The following is a 25,206-nucleotide window of genomic DNA, read 5'->3' as shown; positions in this document are numbered from 1 at the left end:
TAATATGTACTCAATCTGATGAATAGAAGCCACAACCAGTTGAATTACATTGTTTATTTTCATTACTCTGTACATAATGTAATTCATGGAAAGTGGGTAATGCACTCAAGTGGTGGTAGTGGTGGTGGACTGGTGGTAGTCGTGGTGGTTGTCATGGTGGTGGTGGGAGTCGTGGTGGTGGTAGTCGTAGTGGTTGTTTTGGTGGTTTTGGTAGTCGTGGTGGCGGCTTTCTTAGTCGTGGTGGTGGTTGCGGTAGTCGTGGTGGTGGTGGTAGTCGTAGTGGTGGTTTTGATAGTCGTAGTGGTGGTTTTGATAGTCGTAGTGGTGGTTTTGGTTGTCGTGGCGGTGGTAGTGGCGGTGGTAGTTGTAGTGGTGGTGGTAGTCGTGGTGGTAGTAGTAGTAGCACATGGCATTTGTCATCTCACCTGTTTCCCCTCTGGTGTGTGAGCCCATGAGGGATGTAACTGTTTGTGTTGCTGTGGGACTGCACAAGCTCTACCCTGCGCCTTCTGATGACAAAACAAGACATACATACTGTTGGAGAAGTTCTGGTTTGAGCCCATAGCCTGGCCAAATATAATGATTTACTCCTTTACTAGGACCTTCCTGTAAACTAATCAAACTGTTACCACAACTATTACCACCACTATTATTATCATCACTACCACTACTATTATCACTACTACTATTATCACTACTACTACTATTATCACTACTACTACTATTATCACTACCACTACTATTATCACTACCACTACTATTATCACTATTACCACTACTATTATCACTACTACCACTACTATTATCACTACTACTACTATTATCACTACTATCACTACCACTACTATTATCACTACTATTACCCCTACCACTACTATTACCCTACCACTACTATTACCCCTACCACTACTATTATCACTACCACTACTATTATCACTACTACCACTACTATCCCTACCACTACTATTATCACTACCACTACTATTATCCCTACCACTACTATTATCACTACCACTACTATTATCCCTACCACTACTATTATCACTAGTACTACTATTATCACTACCACTACTACTACTACTACTATTATCACTACCACTACTATTATCACTATCACTACTATTATCCCTACTACTACTAGTATTATCACTACCACTACTATTATCCCTACTACTACTGCTACTATTATCACTACCACTACTACTACTACTATTATCACTACCACTACTATTATCACTACCACTACTATTATCACGACTACAACTACTACTATCACTACTACTACTACTACTACTATTATCACTACCACTACTATTATCACTATCACTACTATTATCCCTACTACTACTAGTATTATCACTACCACTACTATTATCCCTACTACTACTGCTACTATTATCACTACCACTACTATTATCCCTACTACTACTACTACTACTACTACTACTACTATTATCACTACCACTACTATTATCCCTACTACTACTACTATTATCCCTACTACTACTACTATTATCACTACCATTACTATTATCACTACCACTACTATAATCCCTACTACTACTACTATCATCCCTACCACTACTACTATTATCACCACTACTACTACTATTATCACTACCACTACTATTATCCCAACTACCACTACTACTATTATCACTACCACTACTACTATTATCCCTACCACTACTATTATCAGTACCCCTACTACTACCACTATTATCCCTACTACTACCACTATTATCCCTACCACTACTATTATCACCACCACTACTACTACTACTACTACTACTATTATCCCTACCACTACTACTATTATTCACCATTATCACTACACTATTATTACCATCTCTATTATTACAACCACTACTATTAATACTCACAACTACCATTATCACCATTACACTACTATTATCACCACTACTATTATCACTACTACTATTATTACCACCATTACTATTATCACTACTACTACTATTATTACCACCACTACTATTATCCCTACCACTATTATTATTACCACCACTACTATTATCCTTACCACTACTATTTTCACTACTACTATTATTACCACCATTACTATTATCACTACTACTATTATTACCACCACTACTATTATCCCTACCACTATTATTATTACCACCACTACTATTATCCTTACCACTACTATTATCCCTACTACTATTGTCCCTACCACTATTATTACCACCACTACTATTATCCCTACCACTATTATTATTACCACCACTACTATTATCCTTACCACTACTATTATCACTACTACTACTATTATTACCACCACTATTATTATTACCACCACTACTATTATCCTTACCACTACTATTATCACTACTACTACTATTATTACCACCACTACTACTATTATCACTACTACTACTACTACTATTATTACCACCACTACTATTATCCTTACCACTACTATTATCACTACTACTACTATTATTACCACCACTACTATTATCCTTACCACTACTATTATCACTACTACTACTATTATTACCACCACTACTATTATCCTTACCACTACTATTATCGCTACTACTACTACTATTATTACCACCACTACTATTATCCTTACCACTACTACTACTACTATTATTACCACCACTACTATTATCACCACTACTATTATCACCGCTACCACAACTACCACTACTACTATTATTATCACTACTATTATCACCACTACCACTGCTATTATCACCACTACTGTTAACACCACTACCACTACTATTATCACTACCACTAATACTATTACTAGCTGTACCACTATTGTAAACATTAAGGATGATATCGCAACAGTTGTAACTTGAAAGTACGTAGTGTTCAAACTCCCTTGTGAATGTGTGTATGTGTTTTGTGTAATGGTGGGCGGCAGATGGGGTTCAGTCCAGACCTGCCCTTCCTCTCAGCCAAACCTGCTAGACAGGGCCCTAGCCCCACCCTCTCAGCACAGCACTGTAGCTAAACACAGCCCAGCATACGGTTGTTATTGTAATTGTTCTGTCTACCTACTCACTGCTTCACTAGGACCAAGCCTTATATCCGTACAGCTGCATCTGGACAGTCTAAGCAGCTGTAGTGCTTCTCAGTCGACTTCATTGCTTTATAGCTAAATTTGATCACTTGACTAGATAAGTAATATTTGAATATCTCCTTTAGTATTGATTTCCATAACAAACAAGTTGAATAATTCACAGCTTAAAGCAAAACTCGGTCAAGTCTCTCCCAAGAAAAACAGGAAACCCCCTGTATGGATCACCATCTTGGGTCCTGCAGGAGGGGCAGTTTCAGTGTGGTCAACCATCACAGACCCAGACAGACAGAAACCATGCTTGTCCATCTCCTAACTGGAGCAGCTGCTGCTCACTCTGACAGACCTGTCACCTCACATCAACACTAAGACTGTGCCTCACGATACTCCATACTATACTGTATGCTGCACTACACTCTTCTCCCTCCACTTTCAAAATGTCTAGTATTTTAGCTAGCTATGACCATGCCTGTCCCAGGCTATAATCTGGTTTGGTGACCTAATCAATTTACCTTTTCAACTTTAGACACCTTTCATACTATTAGATCCACATTTTGGGTGCTAGCGTGACCCTCATGTCAGCGGGGCCGTGGCTGTGTGTTAGAAATAAAACAGCCCTGACCTCCTGCAGCAATGCTAAGAAGTCCTCTGTCCTGTAATGGCTGCTAGCCTGCTACCTGATCCCTGTTGGTGGTGGGGTGTTTCTATCCTGAGGCACCACACTCAGTCTTACAAATTATAAAGTCATTCATGGCCTCAGTGGGGACATCTGACATTTTGTGCAACTGCACAACATGTTAAGCTGCCATGTTTACCACAGTGAATGGATGTAGGTGGCTGCAGGGTTTAGAAACCTTGTCGTCACAATGTTCAGCAGTTGTACTGCACACAATGCCCAAGTCTACAAGTGAACTGCCTCCTACAACAATAACTAACTTAGTCTAGGCTATTTGTTTTATGAAACCTTACCAATCATGCCTTCTATTGGGTACATAGAGTTCACAGCAGGCAGCAGCAATGAAGCACTCTATGACCAAATCATTGGGACAGAATGTTAAAATGAAGTGTTTGGCATCTAACTCAATGTAAGTCACTCATTTTAAACCCCACGTGTCTCTGTTTTCCCAGATGTGGCACCCAAGGAACACCCCAGCCACGCCGCCTAACTTCCCCCGACACCATCACCATGTTCCCTCCAAGCTGAGGGCGTCAGAGACTGCTCGGGAGCCCGGAGGCGGAGTTCCCACCCAGGTGTCCATGGCCTGCTCTCCCCTCCTCCACAACTGGCTTCGGGTCCTTGGGCCTCATCACCCCCTAACCACCAGCCCGTCTGGCTGCCCCCTCCCCGCCCTACAGGCCACCACATGCACCACCACCACTACCAGCACCACCACACATGCCAGACCCCCCATGTGGCCCCCTGTGTCCCAGCCCGGGCGCGTAAGCAGACCCCTGTTGTATCCCGGTCCTGCATGGCCAGAGATGAGACTTTTACCCAGGTGTGTGGGAAGGAGGGGGCTGGGGAGGATAGGGTGGAGCTGGGCCAGGCTATGTGCAGCCTAATGAATCTAGCTAGGGGGTTGGGTGTCATGGATTAAAGGGTCTTGTTGGCCAAGGCGTGACACGCCACTGTTTTTTTCCTTCCTTTCTTTCTGTTTTTCTAAATGACTATGAATAACGTCTTGATACATCGTGCTCTCTCTCTCTCTTCATCATAACTCATAAAAGCCTGGGAAGAACTGGGAGAAACCACTAATAACAATATGAGGAAGCGGAATAAACTAAGGGGGTGGAGTCTCTGACCCCCCTCAAAGGACTCTGGGAAATGCAGTTTTCTTTGTCAATGCAGTCGAGCCCTGGACCCAGCCAGAGCATTTACTTTCAGATAGGAGCCATGTGATCTGCTAAAGTGCTTGATCATTGGTTGTTTTTCAAAACTCTACTCTCCCTTGGGGTTCAATAACGCTCCAGCGATGTGACCAGATTTCACAATAACCAGCAGACAAAACAAAATGGGACTGCAAAACAAATGATGATGGTTTTGTGTTCTCGGCTGATCTTATGGCCCAGAAAAATATTTTCAATATTGTTTGTGGTATGGATATCTGTATTGTACAGATCATGGACAAACACTGTAGCCATTTTGTCAAGTTTCATGTAGCCATGTATCTCTTTTTAAAATGTCTATTTTGTAAGTACTATGTAGCTTAGTGAAACTTGACTCAGTGGCTCCACTGCATGCTGTTGTGTCTGAGAAGTGGGCTCTTCAGTATGTGGACTCGAAGCTTTTTGGTTTAAAGTGTCTGAAAGCTGACCTTCACATCAGAGGTGTTTTAAGGAGACGTGTAAAGAAATGTTAATACTGTAATTCGGTTTGTGTTGAGATACAGCAAAGTATGCAATCATTTGATGGAAGCCTGAAGCCAGTTTAAAGGCTGATACATTTTTATCCTTGTTTTTGGGAACATTTTCTACCTATGGATGTCAAAGGACTCCCGAGTGTCGCAGTGGTCTAAGGCACTGCATCTCAGTTCTAGAGGCGTCACTACAGACCCTGATTTGATTCCAGGCTGTATCACAACCGGCCGTGATTGGGAGTCCCATAGGGTGGCGCACAATTGGCCTGGGCATCGTCCGGGGGTTAGGGTTTGGCCGGGTAGGTCATTACTAAAGGCAGAATTTGTTCTAACTGACTTGCCTAATAAACCTTCTTCGACTGATAATGTAAACCAGTTTTCAGTGACACCAGGAAACATCTTCTGAACTCCATTGTAAATAGCGCCCAGCAGAAACAAAGTGCAAAAAAACGTTGAACTCTGTAATTCCGGGCTGTGACGTAGATTGAGATCTCAGTTATGCGTCAATACTGAATTTAATCTGGTTTGCAAATGTTTTAACTAATATAGATGGGTGTGAGCCACCAGTAGGCTACCTCTTTAGTAGAGGTTTCTATGGGGAGTAGAGGCCAACTCAGTGATTTACTACGCAATCTCTAGCAGAAGATCAACTGGTCCTTACCTCTGGTTAAATGGGAGAGGCCGAATGTATTCCCTGCAGAAACAGTCGTTTCAATGGGTCAGATTAGCAGAACCTCTCCTAGTGCTCAAAACGTGTAATTCCCTCCGTTAGAATAGTGGCTGATTGACTGATGATGAATTGAGTGTCTTGTCAACTAGAATTATGAATTTAGTACGGGCTGTAAAAATATTTACTAAATGATTGTTCAGGCAATGTTTATATATGAGATTCAGTGTACTGATGAACAATGCTTCATAACCCAGAGTCTTACTTATAGGTGAGCTCTTCATACAACAGCCCATGTCAGAACATTTGCAAATCTATCAATGGTAACAGATGGAAAGGTAGCCATTTTCACCATCATTCTCATTATAATTGTCACAATAAAGAGGGAATGGGAGGTCTGAACAGGTTGCAGTTGTATACAGAGAGGGTACTTTTTCTGAAATAATGTCACATTCATTCATGCCCTCACTAAATGATGCTTTAATATTATGCCTGCCTGCCACGCCTTCACTCAGACAATCATATTCACACGATCCTCTGGTTGAATACATGTCAAATCACATTTGTCAAGCTTGTGACCTTTGTGAGGATGATTTTATAATGTACAATATGGACAGTCGCGGTAGCTAGACAGATGCCACCTGGCCAATGTGGACCTCTGTCAATGTCACCAGAAAGAAGGGACACTGCCCACTGTGCTGCCATGTGGTCTGTTCTGGTTCTAAATCCATGGATCTTTTCAGATGGACATTAGAAACTCAACGGTGGGTTCCTCTTGGGGTGTTCATAGCGCCCGCCTCATTCATTAACTCATGTGTTCTATTAAGGGGAATGTTTGCTGTCAACTGCATGAGTTTTGCTGGTGATTTTCTAGTTTGTGTTTTTAACAAGGTGGGAGGATGGTCCCATAATGAGTGTTTCTGCTGTGTGGATTACTGGTTCTCCTCCTCAGTATTGTTGTGGTAATCTTGAACACACCCAGACACAGTAGTGTTGGGTGATTATGGTTCCTGTGGTGATGTGACCCGGTCTCCATTCTCCCTTATTATCCTTGATCAACAGTAGACAGTTTGGTCCCCCATGATATCTGTACAAACTGGGTGTTATGAAATGTTCGATCGTCATGTTCACCCATACAAGATGTGCAGAATGCCTGATGGGAATCCGTAAACAAGTCAAACAACAAGAACTTCTCATGGAGCCTCATTTACATCTCTCTAATCCAACTTTTTATATAGATATTTCTCTCCTGTACTGTGTTTATTTCCCCTGTTGAAATGTGTATTTATATGTTTAATAAAATAAGGTATGATCTGCTAAGTGTTGGAGTTGTTCTGGGGTCTTATTTTTGCTGAGAATAATTGTTGTGCTTTTATGAAATATGGTTGCTAAGGCACTTTTGAACACATCATAAAAGTAACTTTGCTTTTTGAGATATTTTCTGTAAGGTAATATATATTTAGTAATGATATGACACTGCATAATACTATAGTAATCTATATATCCCTACAAGTAGTGTTTCTGTAGTACAAAGGAACAAGTAGGCCTACAGTGGGGCAAAAAAGTATTTAGTCAGCCACCAATTGTGCAAGTTCTCCCACTTAAAAAGATGAGAGAGGCCTGTAATTTTCATCATAGGTACACTTCAACTATAACAGACAAATGAGAAAGAAAATCACATTGTAGGATTTTTTATTTATTTATTTGCAAATTATGGGTGGAAAATAAGTATTTGGTCAAAAACAAAAGTTTCTCAATACTTTGTTAGATACCTTTGTTGGCAATGACAGGTCAAACGTTTTCTGTAAGTCTTCACAAGGTTTTCACACACTGTTGCTGGTATTTTGGCCCATTCCTCCATGCAGATCTCCTCTAGAGCAGTGATGTTTTGGGGCTGTTGCTGGGCAACACGGACTTTCAACTCCCTCCAAAGATTTTCTATGGGGTTGAGATCTGGAGACTGGCTAGGCCACTCCAGGACCTTGAAATGCTTCTTTACGAAGCCACTCCTTCGTTGCACGGGCGGTGTGTTTGGGATCATTGTCATGCTGAAAGACCCAGCCACGTTTCATCTTCAATGTCCTTGCTGATGGAAATCTCCACGATACATGGCCCCATTACTTCTTTCCTTTACACGGATCAGTCGTCCTGGTCCTTTGCAGAAAAACAGCCCCAAAGCATGATGTTTCCACCCCATGCTTCACAGTAGGTATGGTGTTCTTTGGATGCAACTCAGCATTCTTTGTCCTCCAAACACGACGAGTTGAGTTTTTACCAAAAGTTATATTTTGGTTTCATCTGACCATATGACATTCTCCCAATCTTCTTCTGGATCATCCAAATGCTCTCTAGCAAACTTCAGACGGGCCTGGACATGTACTGGCTTAAGCAGGGGGACACGTCTGGACCTGCAGGATTTGAGTCCCTGGCGGCGTAGTGTGTTACTGATGGTAGGCTTTGTTACTTTGGTCCCAGCTCTCTGCAGGTCATTCCCTAGGTCCCCCGTGTGGTTCTGGGATTTTTGCTCACCGTTCTTGTGATCATTTGAGCCCACGGGGTGAGATCTTGCGTGGAGCCCCAGATCGAGTGTGGGAGATTATCAGTGGTCTTGTATGTCTTCCATTTCCTAATAATTGCTCCCACAGTTGATTTCTTCAAACCAAGCTGCTTACCTATTGCAGATTCAGTCTTCCCAGCCTGGTGCAGGTCTACAATTTTGTTTATGGTGTCCTTTGACAGCTCTTTGGTCTTGGCAATAGTGGCGTTTGGAGTGTGACTGTTTGAGGTTGTGGACAGGTGTCTTTTATACTGATAACAAGTGCCATTAATACAGGTAATGAGTGGAGGACAGAGGAGCCTCTTAAAGAAGAAGTTACAGGTCTGCGAAAGCCAGAAATCTTGCTTGTTCGTAGGTGACCAAATACTTATTTTCCACCATAATTTGCAAATAAATAAATTAAAAATCCTACATTGTGATTTTCTGGATTTTTTCTCTCATTTTGTCTGTCATAGTTTAAGTGTACCTATGATGAAGATTTACAGGCCTCTCTCATCTTTTTAAGTGGGAGAACTTGCACAATTGGTGGCTGACTAAATACTTTTTTGCCCCACTGTATATAAGCGAGACAATAAACACACAGCGTGGCAGCACTTAGGATGTGGTTAAAAGGAAGGATGTGGTTGAAACTGTGTATCCAGCCCAGTTCGAAAAACGTCCAGCCCAGTTCACGTGTCTGAAACTGTGTATCCAGCCCAGTTAACGTGTTACGTGTCTGAAACTGTGTATCCAGCCCAGTTAACGTGTTACGTGTCTGAAACTGTGTATCCAGCCCAGTTAACGTGTTACGTGTCTGAAACTGTGTATCCAGCCCAGTTAACGTGTTACGTGTCTGAAACTGTGTATCCAGCCCAGTTAACGTGTTACGTGTCTGAAACTGTGTATCCAGCCCAGTTAATGTGTTACGTGTCTGAAACTGTGTGTCATAACAGCGTGGTGGAGTTGTGTAGAACAGTACAGATATATTTACGTACCACAAGTCAAATTCATTGCAGACAGTTAATGAGTCAACATATGTTCACATAACAGTTATATGGACATCATATGATACATCACATATTCCATGAAGGCCCATTTATCTTTGAAAACAAAGATACATCTACCAATGGAAATCTTACATTCAGATTAACTGCCTGTCTTAAATACTCTCCTGAAATACCTTTCAATAGCATCATTACTCCTGAATACGTCCAAATGCTATGAAAGGGATCACTTATACTCAGTTTATTAGGTACACCACCTCGTTCTCAGGAGGCCGTGTCTTGCTATACAAAGCAGGTAGACAGGCATCCAGGAATTCAGTTACTGTCCGAATGAACATTAGAATGGGAAAAACGAGTGACCTAAGCGACTGAATGCACAACTCATTGATCCTTGTCACGGATGGGCTATTGCATCAGCCGACCACACCAGGTTCTACTCTATCAGCTTAAAACAAGCAGTTCCAGTTGTCCGCGATTACCAACACTGGACTATTGATGAGTGGAAAAACATTGCCTGGTTGATTTAACCCGGTTCCTGTTGTATCATGCTGATGACAGAGTCAGGATTTGGCGTAACCACATGAGTCCATGGCCCCATCCTGGCTGCTGTCAACGATACAGGCTGGTGGCAGTGGTGTAATGGTGTGGGAAATGTGTTCCTGGCAAAGTTCAATCCCTTGATACCAATTGAGCAATGTCTCCATGCCCTGAAGAATTCAGGCTGTTCTAGAGGCAAAGGGAGGTCCGACCCGGTACTAGATGGTGTACCTAATAAACTGGCCACTGGTGTGTAAGGCATGGATAGATAAATGTACATCATATTTCACATTGACACAAAATGTGTGTAAGCAAAGCCCATGCTTCAGGAAACAGTCACCCCGTTCCTCAATGACAGTACAGTTTGTCCTTTCAAGTTTATTCATTCATATCCTGTCCTACATTCACACAGGCTTTTTGAACTGTGTGTGTCCCCACCCCCCTCCCCGTGCCATGCCCCGGCCCACGGACAACTGCAGTTGAGTGCTGACATGGCGCTACGCTAAAAGTATGCTATGATACCCAATGCTGTGCCATGGTTAAAAATGATACACTATGCCAGAGTGAGGCACACATAGCGAACCCCCTTGTTTAAAACACACAGACACCAGGAGACTGCTGTAACTGGACACAGGCACGGTGACATTCGAAGGGAACGCCATCTGGGCCGATTTTACAACCCTGGCTGCTTTGCTTCCCCAATAGATGCAGGTGGCTGGCTACCATTGTTATGAGTCCACGACAGGGGTACATTTTTGTGGTAATGACATGAGTGTCTTTCCTCTTAACATGTGATGGAACAACTTGAGACACTAATACAATGAATCAGACGTTACAGAAACTGGGTCTTTGAGAGGGAAGACATTTCAAGCCCTTAATGATACTGCTCTAGAAGACCCTATATGTCAAATGAATTGCTCCATGGTGGTATTGTTCTGCATCCAAACAGTCTGGTATTTGAGGTCACCTGCCTGGAAGCTTCTCTATGAAGGTCATTGAAAATCAGGCATCATAAACCAAAATCGTAATGTAGCCACACGTAAGGTATTTGACCTGTAAAGCTACACCTTGAAAATGTGACTCAGCTATTTTGTTGCATTGAAACAGTGTTCATAGGTCCTAGAGTTGTGTTCTTCCATTACCATCCATAAATAACCTAACTGACTAATATCAGACTTGATTTTCACAACGTCTGTATGCTCCATTACAAAATGGAGACCAGGATACCCTCCTGGTGCTGCTGTAAACAGTTTATTAAAAATAAGGTGTGTGGGGCTCTCCATCGCCCCCTACAGGATGATGACGGGCTCTTCCTCCGACTGGCTCAGGTCCACGTGAAGCTCCAGATCTTGCTGCAGCAGCTCGCTGGTGGTGTCAGCATGGGACGAGCTCTGGGGAAGGGTAGCCTGGGACAGGCAGCCTAAAGAAGACATGGGCGGTCCCGCACAGAGCTGCCTGAGGCTGGGAGATAAAGGGGGAAGGGGGAAAAGGTCAGGGGTTAGGGTTCAGGTGTCTGCTACAATCAACCTTAACAGCTGCACAGCAGCAATCGCAAAAAAATAATGCTATTTCCATGTGAGTGTTGTTTCAGTACCATTCCATATGAATCACTATTCCAGTTGGTGAAATTGGTTTATATGTTGCAAATGGGTAATGACACTGGTGTTGACCTACCTGGCGGCTGCGCTGGGTTTTGCACTCTGGGGTCGCACAGGGGTCACACAGCCCGGCTCTGTGCAGCCAGGCTTCTGGAACTGGGAGCGCATGATCTTGTCTTTGCTCTTGCACATGCCTGCTGTCATTAAAACAGCAATGTCACATCGCGACCTTGACAAGGGAACGACAGGACCCCACCACAACCATAGCCATACTGTACCTACACACCCATACCAGACATACAACTTCTTCCAAGTCTTGAGCAAAATAATCTTTCAATACTATTTTGACTCATTCAATGGTCTCATAAATGACTGGGAATCACAACACCAAATCCCAGGCATAAAACAGGACAACACATCTCCCTCATTCTTCCTTCAGGGCTTGATTTATATGAACAGATGAAAAGGATATTAAGATAGAAAATGATGGCATGCAAGCAGTGTTACCCCAGGTTATATTTACAGTCTGTTACAGACACCAGGCCTGATCTTCTATAACATAGTAACATTGGGTTCTTTCCAGTGTGGAACACTATACCAACCAGAGCCCTCCCCAAACCCATTGCAGCCCATTCTTATTGCGAACTCACTTCCTTAAACCCTCGTAAAATACTCCTCCCATAAACTAAGCTCCTCTCTCCTTCCCTAAATCTCCTCACCCTCGTCCTTTTCCAGACCCTCGTTCCTAATCCTTCATCATACACCACTTTAACACTGTACTGTATCCTCCTCAAATTCTCATTCTCAACCAAACAGCCCACATTCTTTCTCAACCCAACCTAACTTTTCAGTCTCCTCCCCATTCTCTCCTGACCCTTCACCATGATGTCCCACTCACTCTTCCTCCCCACACTCCACTTTCTCTTTATCTCTGCATCCCTGCACTGCGAGCCCAACTCTGGACACATGGTCCAGGGAGCGAGAGAGAAGAAACAGGCTAAGGGCAGTTGGGGCCTGGACAGACGCACGGTGTGATCATCATCTTAAGACGCGTTGTGTAACTGGGCCCAGGGGTGACAGTGAATCCTCGGAAGTGTGCTTCACTGTCAATGAGGAGTCAGAACTGGAGTCTGGACATCACCTCTCTCCCAGGCCCGGACCATGACAGCTGCCCACAGCATGCAGACATGTCACACTTAACATTAGGTGACTTTTGGAGCGATGGCATAAAAATACAAAATGGACCAGTGGGAATAGTTTTACTGCACTGCAGTTGCTTGAATTGAGTAACATGAATTAAGTAGTCTAGCTTTTGTTCACAATTGTCCAGCTTTTGTCTAGCTTTTTTTTTAGCTTTTGTTCACAATTGTCAATACATGTAATTCTACTCTAAAAATACACAGTACTGTAGAGTAGAGCTGAATATAATCCCAGTCCAGAACCCTGTACCGTCTTTAGGAAAGATGGTGGGTAGTCTGGCATCCACAGTCTTGACCGATCTGGTTTTCAGGCGGCCCTTGTAGATATGTCCATCCAATCCCAGGATGTCTACCTCCTCCGGCTGACCAATAGACACAAGGACAAGGTCAAATATTTGCATACCTAACAACTGTCAAATACACCTCAAATATACTCCGTACTCAACATGATAACTTGTATAAATGGCTCAACAAACGTGTTTGACCAGGTGTATTCCTATGGGCTGGCAGTGGTCTAGTTGTCTGTCAGTACAGTAACCCACAGTAGGTGAGGTTGGCCTCACTCACCTGAATGCGCAGTGGGGAGCTGGAGATGGGCGGTGTCTCCTCCTCAGCCTGGATGAAGTGGCTGAATTGCTGCAGGCGGGTGTAGCGGCGGTTGGGGTAGGTCACGGTGTGGCTGCCTCCACAGCTCCGGGACATGGCCAGGTAACTGTAGTCCGCCATCTCAGGGATGCGCTCGCTAGGATGGATACAGGAGTGGAGGTTGAAGGTCGGAAGATAAACACTTCTAGAGGTTTTAAACAGACCTGACAGTACAGTATTTATAGTTTGTAGTTAAATTTGGTCACCTTGCCTCCCTGACACTTCTCTAAACCATAACAAAGCAATATGGACAACTTTTTGGTCCTTCCCTGTTTCAATACATGTGCTCCCGGCTTCCCTGCCTGACCCTGGCCTGACTGACTGACTGACTGACTCACTGCTTAGGCAGACTCTGGCTGGTCCTCTGCAGCGGGCTCAGGATGTGTGGATAGCGGGAGCTCCCGATCTCCCTCAGAGCCCCCTGGCTGTAGGTGCGCTCTGGGCCAGATAGGTGGCTCTGCACTCTCTCTATCTGCCTACACATCATGGTGTGGATCCGCTGCACCTGCATCATGGCCCTTTCTGAGCTGGCCATCTCAAAGTGGCTGTGGTTGGTCCCTGGCCTCAGGCTGAGATGGAGGGAGAGCTGGCTAATGTCAGACACTTGTAACTATGGAACACTTCTGGCTGATCTAGTGTGGGTGTTAGGTCTTTGGGGTAGGATAAAGTCGACTACACTGTATATTGGATATTGGGACACTGGCACCCCTGCTGGTTAAAAATGGGGCCAAGTAAGAGTTTCAGTTGTGATGTTTGACTGTCTGCTCTCACCTTCTGCAATGCTGGCGAACCTGCTCAAGCTCATAGATGGTGTACGGTCGGTTGGACTTGTGGGAGGGTAGGCCAGGAGTGGAGGGCAGGGTGACCAAGTGCCTGTTGTCCAGTGGAGAGAGAAAGAAGAAAGAGAGGTAGGTGAATAAACAGCCCCATAATCCTATTATTTCAATTTCCACAATGTCTGTGTGTACTGTATAAAAATAGGACATTATTATCATTTACTTACGGTCCTGGGGTAAGCATATCGACTGGGCGGTCGCAGGAGATGCAGTGGAACCTTGCCACTAGTTGTCTATGAAAGGGACGTAACAAAGACAAATCAAATCCAACTTTATCGGTCGCATACACAGATTTGCAGGTGTTATAACAGGTGTAGCAAAATGCTTTTGTTTCTAGCTCCAACAGCGCAGTAGAATGTCTAGCAAATACAATACAAATACACAAACAATCAGGAAACAAACAAACAAACAAGAAATGACAGAACAAGTCCAATTAACAATCCTGAGTAGATATATCAGAGTGAGCATGTGTCAGAATCCAGAATATAAGTACGTGGTGTGTATAGACAGTATATCATTTGGAAGGAAAATAGTGTGTACAGTAGTAGGTATATTAGGAACAGAATACAGTATATACTGTACATACACCGTGAGTAAACAACAGTATACAAACAGAACATAGACATATAGACAGAATATAGACAGAGATAAAATGAACGCTAAACACAGGAAGACAATGAACGCATGATCATGTAGAACTCCATAGAGGAACCTGGACTTATCCAGCCATGATCCCTCCTGGGCCTGGCTGTGACCAGTGACATGTGACTTACTTCCTGATGCCTGCAGCATCGTCCTCCTTCGGGGCAGGCTGGGCCTGGCTGTGACCAGTGACATGTGACTTACTTCCTGATGCCTGCAGCATCGTCCTCCTTCGGGGCAGGCTGGGCCTGGCTGTGACCAGTGACATGTGACTTACTTCCTGATGCCTGCAGCGTCGTCCTCCTTCGGGGCAGGCTGGGCCTGCAGCTGCTTACGGATGCTCTTCCAGCGGTCCTCCAGCTGCTTCTTCACAGGATCCAGCTCAATCCGGTCCAGCTACACAGATAGACAACAGATGTACTACAGGGATGCCAAAGATATAAACTACCACCAGACACACCAGACAGACATTCCATGAGATTTTTTACAAACAATGCTATCTGTCACTATAAACACGTTCGTAAAACACTTAAAAACATGTGACATACAGACTTGTGAGATATATGTATTGGTGATAGCATAATAATAACACGTGTGGCGCGTATCAATGGACATGTAGGCCTATTATATAAACATCCATTTAGCAGGGTAACTTCCTGCTCAGTCCCCCTGCACTCCATCTCGTGGAGATTTTGTGATGATTTTGTGCCAGTCCTGCTCCTGGCCGGTGATCTTGCTGAGCAGCTCCTGGAACATGGTGTTGAGCTCCTCTGTCATGGAGTCAAACTGCATGCGGCTCACCTTGGTCTCCAGGGCACGCTTGTCTGCTTTCTACAGGAAGAGAGGAGATGCCATCAGGGAAATGGCAGTACTAGTGTGGGCTTGTAAGGGTTAGGTGAAACCTGTATGGACTTGTAAAGATTAGGTGAAACCTGTATGGACTTGTAGGGGTTAGGTGAAACCTGTATGGACTTGTAGGGGTTAGGTGAAACCTGTATGGACTTGTAAAGATTAGGTGAAACCTGTATGGACTTGTAAAGATTAGGTGAAACCTGTATGGACTTGTAGGGGTTAGGTGAAACCTGTATGGACTTGTAAGGATTAGGTGAAACCTGTATGGACTTGTAAAGATTAGGTGAAACCTGTATGGACTTGTAGGGGTTAGGTGAAACCTGTATGGACTTGTAAAGATTAGGTGAAACCTGTATGGACTTGTAAAGATTAGGTGAAACCTGTATGGACTTGTAAAGATTAGGTGAAACCTGTATGGACTTGTAAAGATTAGGTGAAACCTGTGGATGGATTGTAAACCTGTATGGACTTGTAAGGTGAAACCTGTATGGACTTGTAAAGATTAGGTGAAACCTGTATGGACTTAAGATTAGGTGAAACCTGTATGGACTTGTAAAGATTAGGTGAAACCTGTATGGACTTGTAAAGATTAGGTGAAACCTGTATGGACTTTGTGGACTTGTAAGATTAGGTGAAACCTGTATGGACTTGTAAAGATTAGGTGAAACCTGTATGGACTTGTAAAGATTAGGTGAAACCTGTATGGACTTGTAAAGATTAGGTGAAACCTGTATGGACTTGTAAAGATTAGGTGAAACCTGTATGGACTTGTAAAGATTAGGTGAAACCTGTATGGACTTGTAAAGATTAGGTGAAACCTGTATGGACCTGAAACCTGTATGGACTTGTAAAGATTAGGTGAAACCTGTATGGACTTATTAAAGATTAGGTGAAACCTGTATGGACTTGTAGGGATTAGGTGAAACCTGTATGGACTTATGAAGTTTAGGTGAAACCTGTATGGACTTGTAAAGATTAGGTGAAACCTGTATGGACTTGTAAAGATTAGGTGAAACCTGTATGGACTTGTAGGGGTTAGGTGAAACCTGTATGGACTTATGAATTAGGTGAAACCTGTATGGACTTGTAAAGATTAGGTGAAACCTGTATGGACTTGTAAAGGTAGGTGAAACCTGTATGGACTTGTAAAGATTAGGTGAAACCTGTATGGACTTGTAAAGATTAGGTGAAACCTGTATGGACTTGTAAAGATTAGGTGAAACCTGTATGGACTTGTAAAGATTAGGTGAAACCTGTATGGACTTGTAAAGATTAGGTGAAACCTGTATGGACTTGTAAAGATTAGGTGAAACCTGTATGGACTTGTAAAGATTGGAAGGTGAAACCTGTATGGACTTGTAAAGATTAGGTGAAACCTGTATGGACTTGTAAGGTTAGGTGAAACCTGTATGGACTTGTAAAGATTAGGTGAAACCTGTATGGACTTGTAAAGATTAGGTGAAACCTGTATGGACTTGTGGGATTAGGTGAAACCTGTATGGACTTGTAAAGATTAGGTGAAACCTGGACTGAAATACTATGGACTTGTAAAGATTAGGTGAAACCTGTATGGACTTGTAGGGGTTAGGTGAAACCTGTATGGACTTGTAAAGATTAGGTGAAACCTGTATGGACTTGTAAAGATTAGGTGAAACCTGTATGGACTTGTATGGAAGATTAGGTGAAACCTGTATGGACTTGTAAATGCTTGGACTTAAAAGATTGAAACCTGTATGGACTAGGTGAAAAAGACTTTAGGTGAAACCTGTATGGACTTGTAAAGATTAGGTGAAACCTGTATGGACTTGTAAAGATTAGGTGAAACCTGTATGGACTTGTAAAGATTAGGTGAAACCTGTATGGACTTGTAAGGATTAGTGAAACCTGTATTAACCTGATTAGTTACCTGTGTTTTGTAGGGATAAATACATGTGTGTATGAACTTGTGTATGGACACGTATGGGCTTGTGGTGACTTCTATGGCCTTGGTAGGGTTTAGCATGGGCTGGTACAGGTGAACTTGAGCATGTTGGGATTTGTAGGTACCCTATGGTCTTGAATGGACTTGTGGAAGCTCGTCTAGACTAACATCAACATGAGAACTTGTGAGAGTTCACATGGTTGAGTATAACACACTGAGGAAAGATAAACTATGCCATGTTGTGGTGAGAGACTTACGATTTCAATCTCCATCTCCACAAGCTCTTTGTCAGCTTTCTTCTCGTCCAGTTCTTCCATGGACTTGTACAGATGCTGTGACAGAAATACATTATTCTGGTTTGGAACAGAAGTACAGCATGGAGCATCTCCTATTCCCCTATGGCCCTCCTCCCAGACTCACGTCGATGTGGACCTGTTTCTGGCCGTGCTCCTCAATCAGGTGGTTGGCTGTGCCGTGGAGCTTCTCACACTCAGCCTGCAGCTGCATGGTGGCTCCTGAACGTCATTCATCAGCTCCGAGCTCTGGCAGAAACAACAGAGAGACAGGGTTCTATGTCTGTAATACAGAGCCATGGCCCCACTGCCATGGAGAGCCTGGCACTGACACACTCCTTTCCCTTAACACACTGCTGCCCTGATAGAGCACCCTTACATATCATCTCTAAACGTGTCCCTCCTCAGGGTTCAACATAACAGACCCATTATTTAATTTAAACCCTTTGGTATTCTGTTTCCATCCTCTATCCTGGCCTGCCTATAGTACCTCTGCTCCAGGTCTGCCTCCTCCCTGCTGATTCATGAATCTGCTAACCAGACCCTGCAGATTCTCATAAGCGCTGGAACAGCTGGCTGACCTTCCTGCTCACATCTACAGAGCAGGAGGGGCACGTCAGGTGCTGCTGCCCGCCTGCCTGACCGCTGCCCTGGCCCTGCTCTGACCCCTGCAGGCTCTGGGAGAGCAGCGAGGAGGAAGGGGACATGCATCATGTCCTCCAGCATGCCTCTCAGGTTGTCCATCTGCGGTGAGAGGGCATTATGAGGCCATCAGGGGCCACTTGCTGCTACATTATGGATGATGCTGTCTCAGCTATATTCTACAGTTGAAGGTTTTACACTCTGGTGTTAGACCTGACAGTGTATTCAAATGTCTATATGCACTGGAATGTATGTCTGTCTGTCTGTCTGTCTGTCTGTCTGTCTGTATGTATGTATGTATGTCCGTCCGTCCGTCTGTCTGTCTAACCTGATCCTGTAGCTGTCTGTCTTTCTTGGTCTTCTGCTCAGCCTTGGCTGATGTGTTCTCAGTCTTCAGCAGTAGCACCTCTTCCTCCACTTTCACTGCATTCCTGAACACAAGTGGTGGAACAGGTGCCAGGCCATGAGGAGCAGGCCACCACCTCTCTTCCAATGGAAACTACCACATCTCAACTGGCCATAAAACTGCTGAGGGAAGAACGGCTCGTAATAATGTCCGGAACAGAGCAAATGGAATGGCATCATACACCTGGAAACCATGTGTTTGATGTATTTCATACCATTCCACTGATTCGCTCAGTAGTTACCACGAGGCGTTCTTCCCAATTAAGTACCGCCAACCTCCTGTGTTATATGACTTAAGACTACCAAATGATATCATCTTAGTTTCCCATAATAAACTATCCTATCATTTTCTATTTAGCCTTCCTGTGTGCTCATGTGTCGTTGTTTACCTGAGGTATAATATCTGCAGTCTGAGCTGTCCTTGTTTAGGAGAGTCAGAGGAGTCCTCACTGTCTGACCCTTTGGCTGTTTCTGAGCCTCCCTCTGAGCCCTGAACTGTTCCTATGTTCAGAATCAGCTGCTCCAGTTCTCCCAGCTATGACAGGGACATGGGGCCATCAACAATGTGTGTGTGTGTGTGCGTGTGCGTGCGTGCGTGCGTGCGTACATCTTCCTCGCTCACCTTGGCTCTGTCACCCATCAGGCTGTCGACCAGAACTCTCAGATGAGTCAGTTGATCCAACAGATTGTCAGGCACATCCCTGTCCCCTACACATTCAGGACAAAAATAGTCATCCCACACAAAATACATAATTCAGTAAAAGAAAACATAGAATAGCCATACACTATCCAATCTCCACATTGTTATCTTACCCATGTCAGGTAGGAGCTCCCGGAGGTGCTGGAGCTGGGCCTGGTCAGCCTTGCCTGCTTCCAGCAGCTCTACTCTGGTCTCCAGGGTGTTGTGTCTCTCCCTGAGCCTGCCCACGTCCCTCAGGGCCTCCACTGTCTCTGGGTAACGCTCTGCCCCGCTGGCCACACGAGACAGGGGTTTGCTGCCCACCATCAGAGCTCCATCAGAGAGGGACTGCTGGGGCAGCACCCCCCCATGCTGGCTGGCAGTGACAGTGCCAGGAGTGAAGGCAGCAGCTCCATCAGAGAGGGACTGCTGGGGCGGCGCCCCCCCATGCTGGCTGGCAGTGACAGTGCCAGGAGTGAAGGCAGCAGCTCCATCAGAGAAGGACTGCTGGGGCAGCACCCCCCCATGCTGGCTGGCAGTGACAGTGCCAGGAGTGAAGGCAGCAGCTCCATCAGAGAGGGACTGCTGGGGCAGCGCCCCCCCATACTGGCTGGCAGTGACAGTGCCAGGAGTGAAGGCAACAGCTGCATCAGAGAGGGACTGCTGGGGCAGCGCCCCCCCATGCTGGCTGGCAGTGACAGTGCCAGGAGTGAAGGCAGCAGCTGCATCAGAGAGGGACTGCTGGGGCAGCGCCCCCCCATGCTGGCTGACAGTGCCAGGAGTGAAGGCAGCAGCTCCAGTATTGGCATTGGCAGAGACGCTGAAAGGAGTCATGGTGGTCATGACAACTGATGTGGGGACAGGGACTGAGTGCTTGATTTCCTATTGGAGAAATAGCTACCATCAACACAAAGCTAATGTCTATTCCTATGTCTTGTATATGATTGCTTGATAAAGGAATCTCGCTCTTTCAAGCAAGACATAAGACATGCCTTTTGCAGATTCTGTTGCTCGCTAACCAAGGTGGTCTGCATGATGTCCCAGGTCACACACTGGATGAGCTCATCTGGGTCTGGGTAACGCCCAACTCTGTCCTGCAGCTCTTTCTGTGATAGAGAGAAGACAAGAAAGAGAGGAAGTCATGATTAACCTATTTTTACTAGAGTTAGCTACTACAGTACTAAACTATTGTTTGTCTCCTCTTAACAATGTAGTATATAATTTCTGAGCTTGGAAAGTAGTCTCCTCAGTTCCAACTCACGGTGGCAGAGTCCAGGTTGTCCAGTCGGTGGCAGTACTGTTCCACTTCGTTGATTCTGTCAACCAGCTCACTCATATTCAGCTGGAACCCAAAAATACCCAGAGCAACGTCATGCTACCAGATGGAAACAGACATGTAGGATGATCCCTATTATCCTCACTCTATTGTTGGGGTGAGTGACAGGCCAGGTTGCCAGAGATAAGCTGTGGCTCTTTGATGCTGTTGCCCTCTGTATGACTCCATGTCCCCTACAGAGAGGGATGGAGGGAGGGGACCAGGGCCAGGGTGGATCGGGCTCTACATGACTCTATATTTCACCACTGTGTGGGGTGGTGAGATGGAGAAGGATTCCCTAGGGATGAGCACTGGGTATATCCCCTACTGTAGATTAATGAGGGAGATGAGCAAGGTTGCCAAATGTTATCTATCTGCAATCCCTCCTCACTATGAGGGTTTGCCAGTATGGATGTGTGTCTGACCTGGTTGAGTTGGTTCTGGAGGCTCTTGACCTCTTTCTTCAGGTCGTCTCTGGACTCCTTCAGGTCCTGGATCTCCTTCAGCAGATCCTGGATCAGCGACATAGACTGGAAACACAACAGAGTGTGTTCGAAGGACTCAAAGCTCAAAGAACCTCACATCACTGGTCAGATCACTTAACACAATCATTACCTTTTGACAGTTTCTGTTATGATGACTGAATCGTAGGCTATAGAAATAAAGAGGGTCGCACACGCGATATATAAGCTCCCAGTAATGTATTAGGCAAACCTCCAACATTTCTAAATCACTGTGCCATCTTCAGGGTGAATCAACACGCATGGTGATCTCTTAGCATTAGGTCTAAAGCTTTTTTCACAGCCTCTTCATGCCCAAAACACTTGAAACTGACTCAGCCCAGTTCTCTAATCTCCCAAAGTAAGACTCTGTGAAACTTTGAAGCGGTCAGGGGACTCAGTAAGGTCGAAATCCCCCCGGACCAAAGCCATATACGTGACTATTTCCCAAGCTACCTCCTTTGAAGATCAGTAGGAAGATCCTAAACCCCTTCATTTAGGAGGGATCCCAAAACCCCTCTCCATGGCTCCATCCAGTTGACATTTCACCCCAAGGGAGGTTACTAGGACACCACCATCCATATGCAGTAGATGAGATACACAAGCTGTTACAAAGCAGCGGTAGGACCTGTCTGTCTCCAGATAATCCATGTTTGTCAGAGTACATAACCCCTGCCCATATGGAACCACTCCACTCTCTAACACAGCTGAAGGCCTTGTTGACAGAGTAAACCCACACATGTGCTCTGGGTGTTGCAAATTAGAAATAGGTTGTGTTTACTAAGCAAAGTTGAAACAGGTGGCTCTGAACGTATTGATCAGAGTTCCAGTGGGTTTGTCTAATGCACCCAGACATGAAACGACGCATAGCGACTCCACTGAGCTGCACAGGCCGTCAAAAAATCGTCTGAATAACTAATAGGTTGTTCAGTGAGCTGTAAACGTGGAAGGGATATATGACCTGCGTGTATGGAATTTCTGGAGGAGACCACATTTACATTTACGTCATTTAGCAGACGCTCTTATCCAGAGCGACTTACAAATTGGTGCTTTCACCTTATGACATCCAGTGGAACAGCCACTTTACAATAGTGCATCTAAGTCTTTTAAGGGGGGGGGGGGGTGAGAAGGATTACTTTATCCACCTTTTCATTGATCGCCTCAAGCATCTCAGAGACATGAGATTAGGCAAAACATGATCAAATCTTGTAAACAGGACTAGAATATTCTAACCTGGCAACCAACCCAACCCCTAATGACAAATAAAGAGACAATCAACTGTATTTGTCACATTTTGATGGGTGGGTCCAGGGTAGAGGTCCACCGATTAATCGGAGTGGCCAATTAATTAGGGCAGATTTCAAGTTGTTTTTTTACACACCTTTATTTAATCTTTATTTAACTAGGCAAGTCAGTTAAGAACACATTCTTATTTTCAATGACGGCCTAGGAACGGTGGAGTTAACTGCCTCGTTCTAAAACAGATTTTCACTAGTCCAACGCAATAACGGCCTGCCTCTTGTTGCACTCCACAAGGAGAATTACGCGAATGCAGTAAACCAAGGTAAATTTTTAGCTAGCATTAAACTTATCTTATAAAAACTATCAATCAATCATAATCACTAGTTAACTACACATGGTTGATGATATTACTAGATATTATCAAGCGTGTCATGCTTTGGTATAATCTGACTGAGCATACAAATATCTAAGTATCTGACTGAGCGGTGGTAGGCAGATGAAGGCGAGTAAACATTCATTCAAACAGCTCTTTCCTGCGTTTTGCCAGCAGCTCTTCATTGTGCGTCAAGCATTGCGCTGTTTATGACTTCAAGCATATCAACTCCCGAGATTAGGCTGGTGTAACCGATGGGAAATGGCTGACTAGTTAGCGCGCACTAGGAGCGTTTCCAAACGTCACTCTCGCTCGCTCTGAGCCTTGGAGTGGTTGTTCCCCTTGCTCTGCATGGGTAACGCTGCTTCGAGCGTGGCTGTTGTCTTTGTGTTCTGGTTCGAGCCCCGGGGAGGAGCAAGGAGGGACGGAAGCTATGCTGTTACTGGCAATACTAAAGTGCCTATAAGAACATCCTATAGTCAAGGTTAATGAAATACAAATGGTATAGAGAGAAATAGTCCTATAATTCCTATAATAACTACAACCTAAAACTTCTTACCTGGGAATATTGAAGATTCATGTTAAAAGGAACCACCAGCTTTCATATGATCTCATGTTCCTGAGCAAGGAACTTAAATGTTAGCTTTCTTACATGGCAAATATTTACTTTACTTTCTTCTCAACACTTTGTTTTTGCATTATTTAAACCAAATTGAACATGTTTCATTATTTATTTGAGGCTAAATTGATTTTATGTATGTATTATATTAAGTTAAAATAAGTGTTCATTCAGTATTGTTGTAATTGTCATTATTACAAATAAACAGTTTTAAAAATCGGCGATTAATCGGTATCGGCCTTTGGTCCTCAATAATATCGGTATCGGCGTTGAAAAATCAAAGTCGGTCGACCTCTGAGTCAAGGGTATGGTTAATTTCCTATGAGATTATTATGACACTTTAAAAAGCTCCTCGTGAGGCTGATTGGACATATTGAGTGATGATGATGATGATCATCACTCACTGTTCTGATGTAGGCAATGATGATTAATTGCCTGCATCAGCAAACCAACAAGCAAAATGTATGCATCATCCTATTCCCTCAAAGGAGCTGGGCTCCTAACCAGGGGACATCCCAACCCGTATCTTCCTCAGACACAATGTCCCTAGTACCCTGTCTGTTGGTCTGTGAGGATGTTGTTTAGACAGAGTGCCCAACCTCCTTCCTGTTTCTGCCACAACATCTGGGTCATCATCACCCACAAGTATGTTGCAAATGGTAACGGACAGGACAACCTAAATACAAGCCTTCCTGACAACAAGCAAAACTCTGAAGTAAAGGGGTAGGAAATGAGTAACTAACATAATGTAAAGTACACTGACTTTTACTGTCCCAACGATAAGGAAGCTATTTGCGATTGGGAAGAAAGCCATCCACTCGACCTCCCGGTTACTCTTTAGTCAGCCATTAACTGGCTCTGACTAAGATGGCTGGTGGCCTGGAATCCTTCACGCCACTGTGAACACAGAGCGCCACTCAGGCAGACTTTTCGCTACCCTCTCAGATCCAGGACATGTACCCTGTGGGGTCACAGCGGAGCACACCTTTATCAACCACAACAATCCCCTGATAACCTCTGCCATGGGGTAAGAAGAAAGAGACCCTGGCTAAGGGCCTGTATGTGGGAAATACAATATGCTGCTATGAGTTGTGAGGCAGAAACTGATGGACATTGTGTCTTAGTGGGGTCTTAAGGGATATAGCAGACAGGGCCAGAGAAGGCCAGACGGGGCCAGAGAATGCCAGACAGGGCCAGAGAATGCCAGACAGGGCCAGAGAATGCCAGACAGGGCCAGAGAATGCCAGACAGGGCCAGAGAAGGCCAGACAGGGCCAGCGAGGGCCAGAG

The 25,206-nt window shown here is 44.4% G+C and overlaps 2 protein-coding genes and 1 long non-coding RNA gene across 9 annotated transcripts in view; 1 reads left to right on the top strand and 2 right to left on the bottom strand.

Moving 5' to 3' along the window:
• The window catches only part of LOC115110910 (caskin-2-like), a 147,811-nt gene that overhangs the window by 44,947 nt on the left and 77,658 nt on the right, over positions 1-25,206 (top strand). The gene's annotated exons all lie outside the window — the stretch shown is intronic.
• Positions 11,446-20,754, bottom strand: LOC115104304 (glutamine-rich protein 2-like). The gene is given in 16 exon segments (XM_065006132.1): positions 11,446-11,617; positions 11,831-11,948; positions 13,204-13,315; positions 13,521-13,695; positions 14,370-14,471; positions 14,602-14,667; positions 15,354-15,472; positions 15,752-15,907; positions 18,107-18,181; positions 18,270-18,364; positions 18,367-18,391; positions 18,809-18,886; positions 19,113-19,215; positions 19,579-19,724; positions 19,812-19,897; positions 20,003-20,754. Coding segments are annotated over 16 exon segments (2,337 nt in total). The 5' UTR covers positions 20,712-20,754.
• Positions 20,866-21,709, bottom strand: LOC135563686 (uncharacterized). The gene is made up of 3 exons (XR_010460437.1): positions 21,609-21,709; positions 21,130-21,210; positions 20,866-20,974 (listed from the first exon to the last, which is right to left on the bottom strand). It is a non-coding gene; the product is annotated as an uncharacterized LOC135563686 (long non-coding RNA).

Source organism: Oncorhynchus nerka, linkage group LG21 (genome assembly GCF_034236695.1).
Source record: "Oncorhynchus nerka isolate Pitt River linkage group LG21, Oner_Uvic_2.0, whole genome shotgun sequence".
Taxonomy (NCBI): domain Eukaryota; kingdom Metazoa; phylum Chordata; class Actinopteri; order Salmoniformes; family Salmonidae; genus Oncorhynchus; species Oncorhynchus nerka.
The sequence above is the reverse complement of the archived record's forward strand: the minus strand, read 5'-3'. Positions and strand labels throughout refer to the sequence as shown.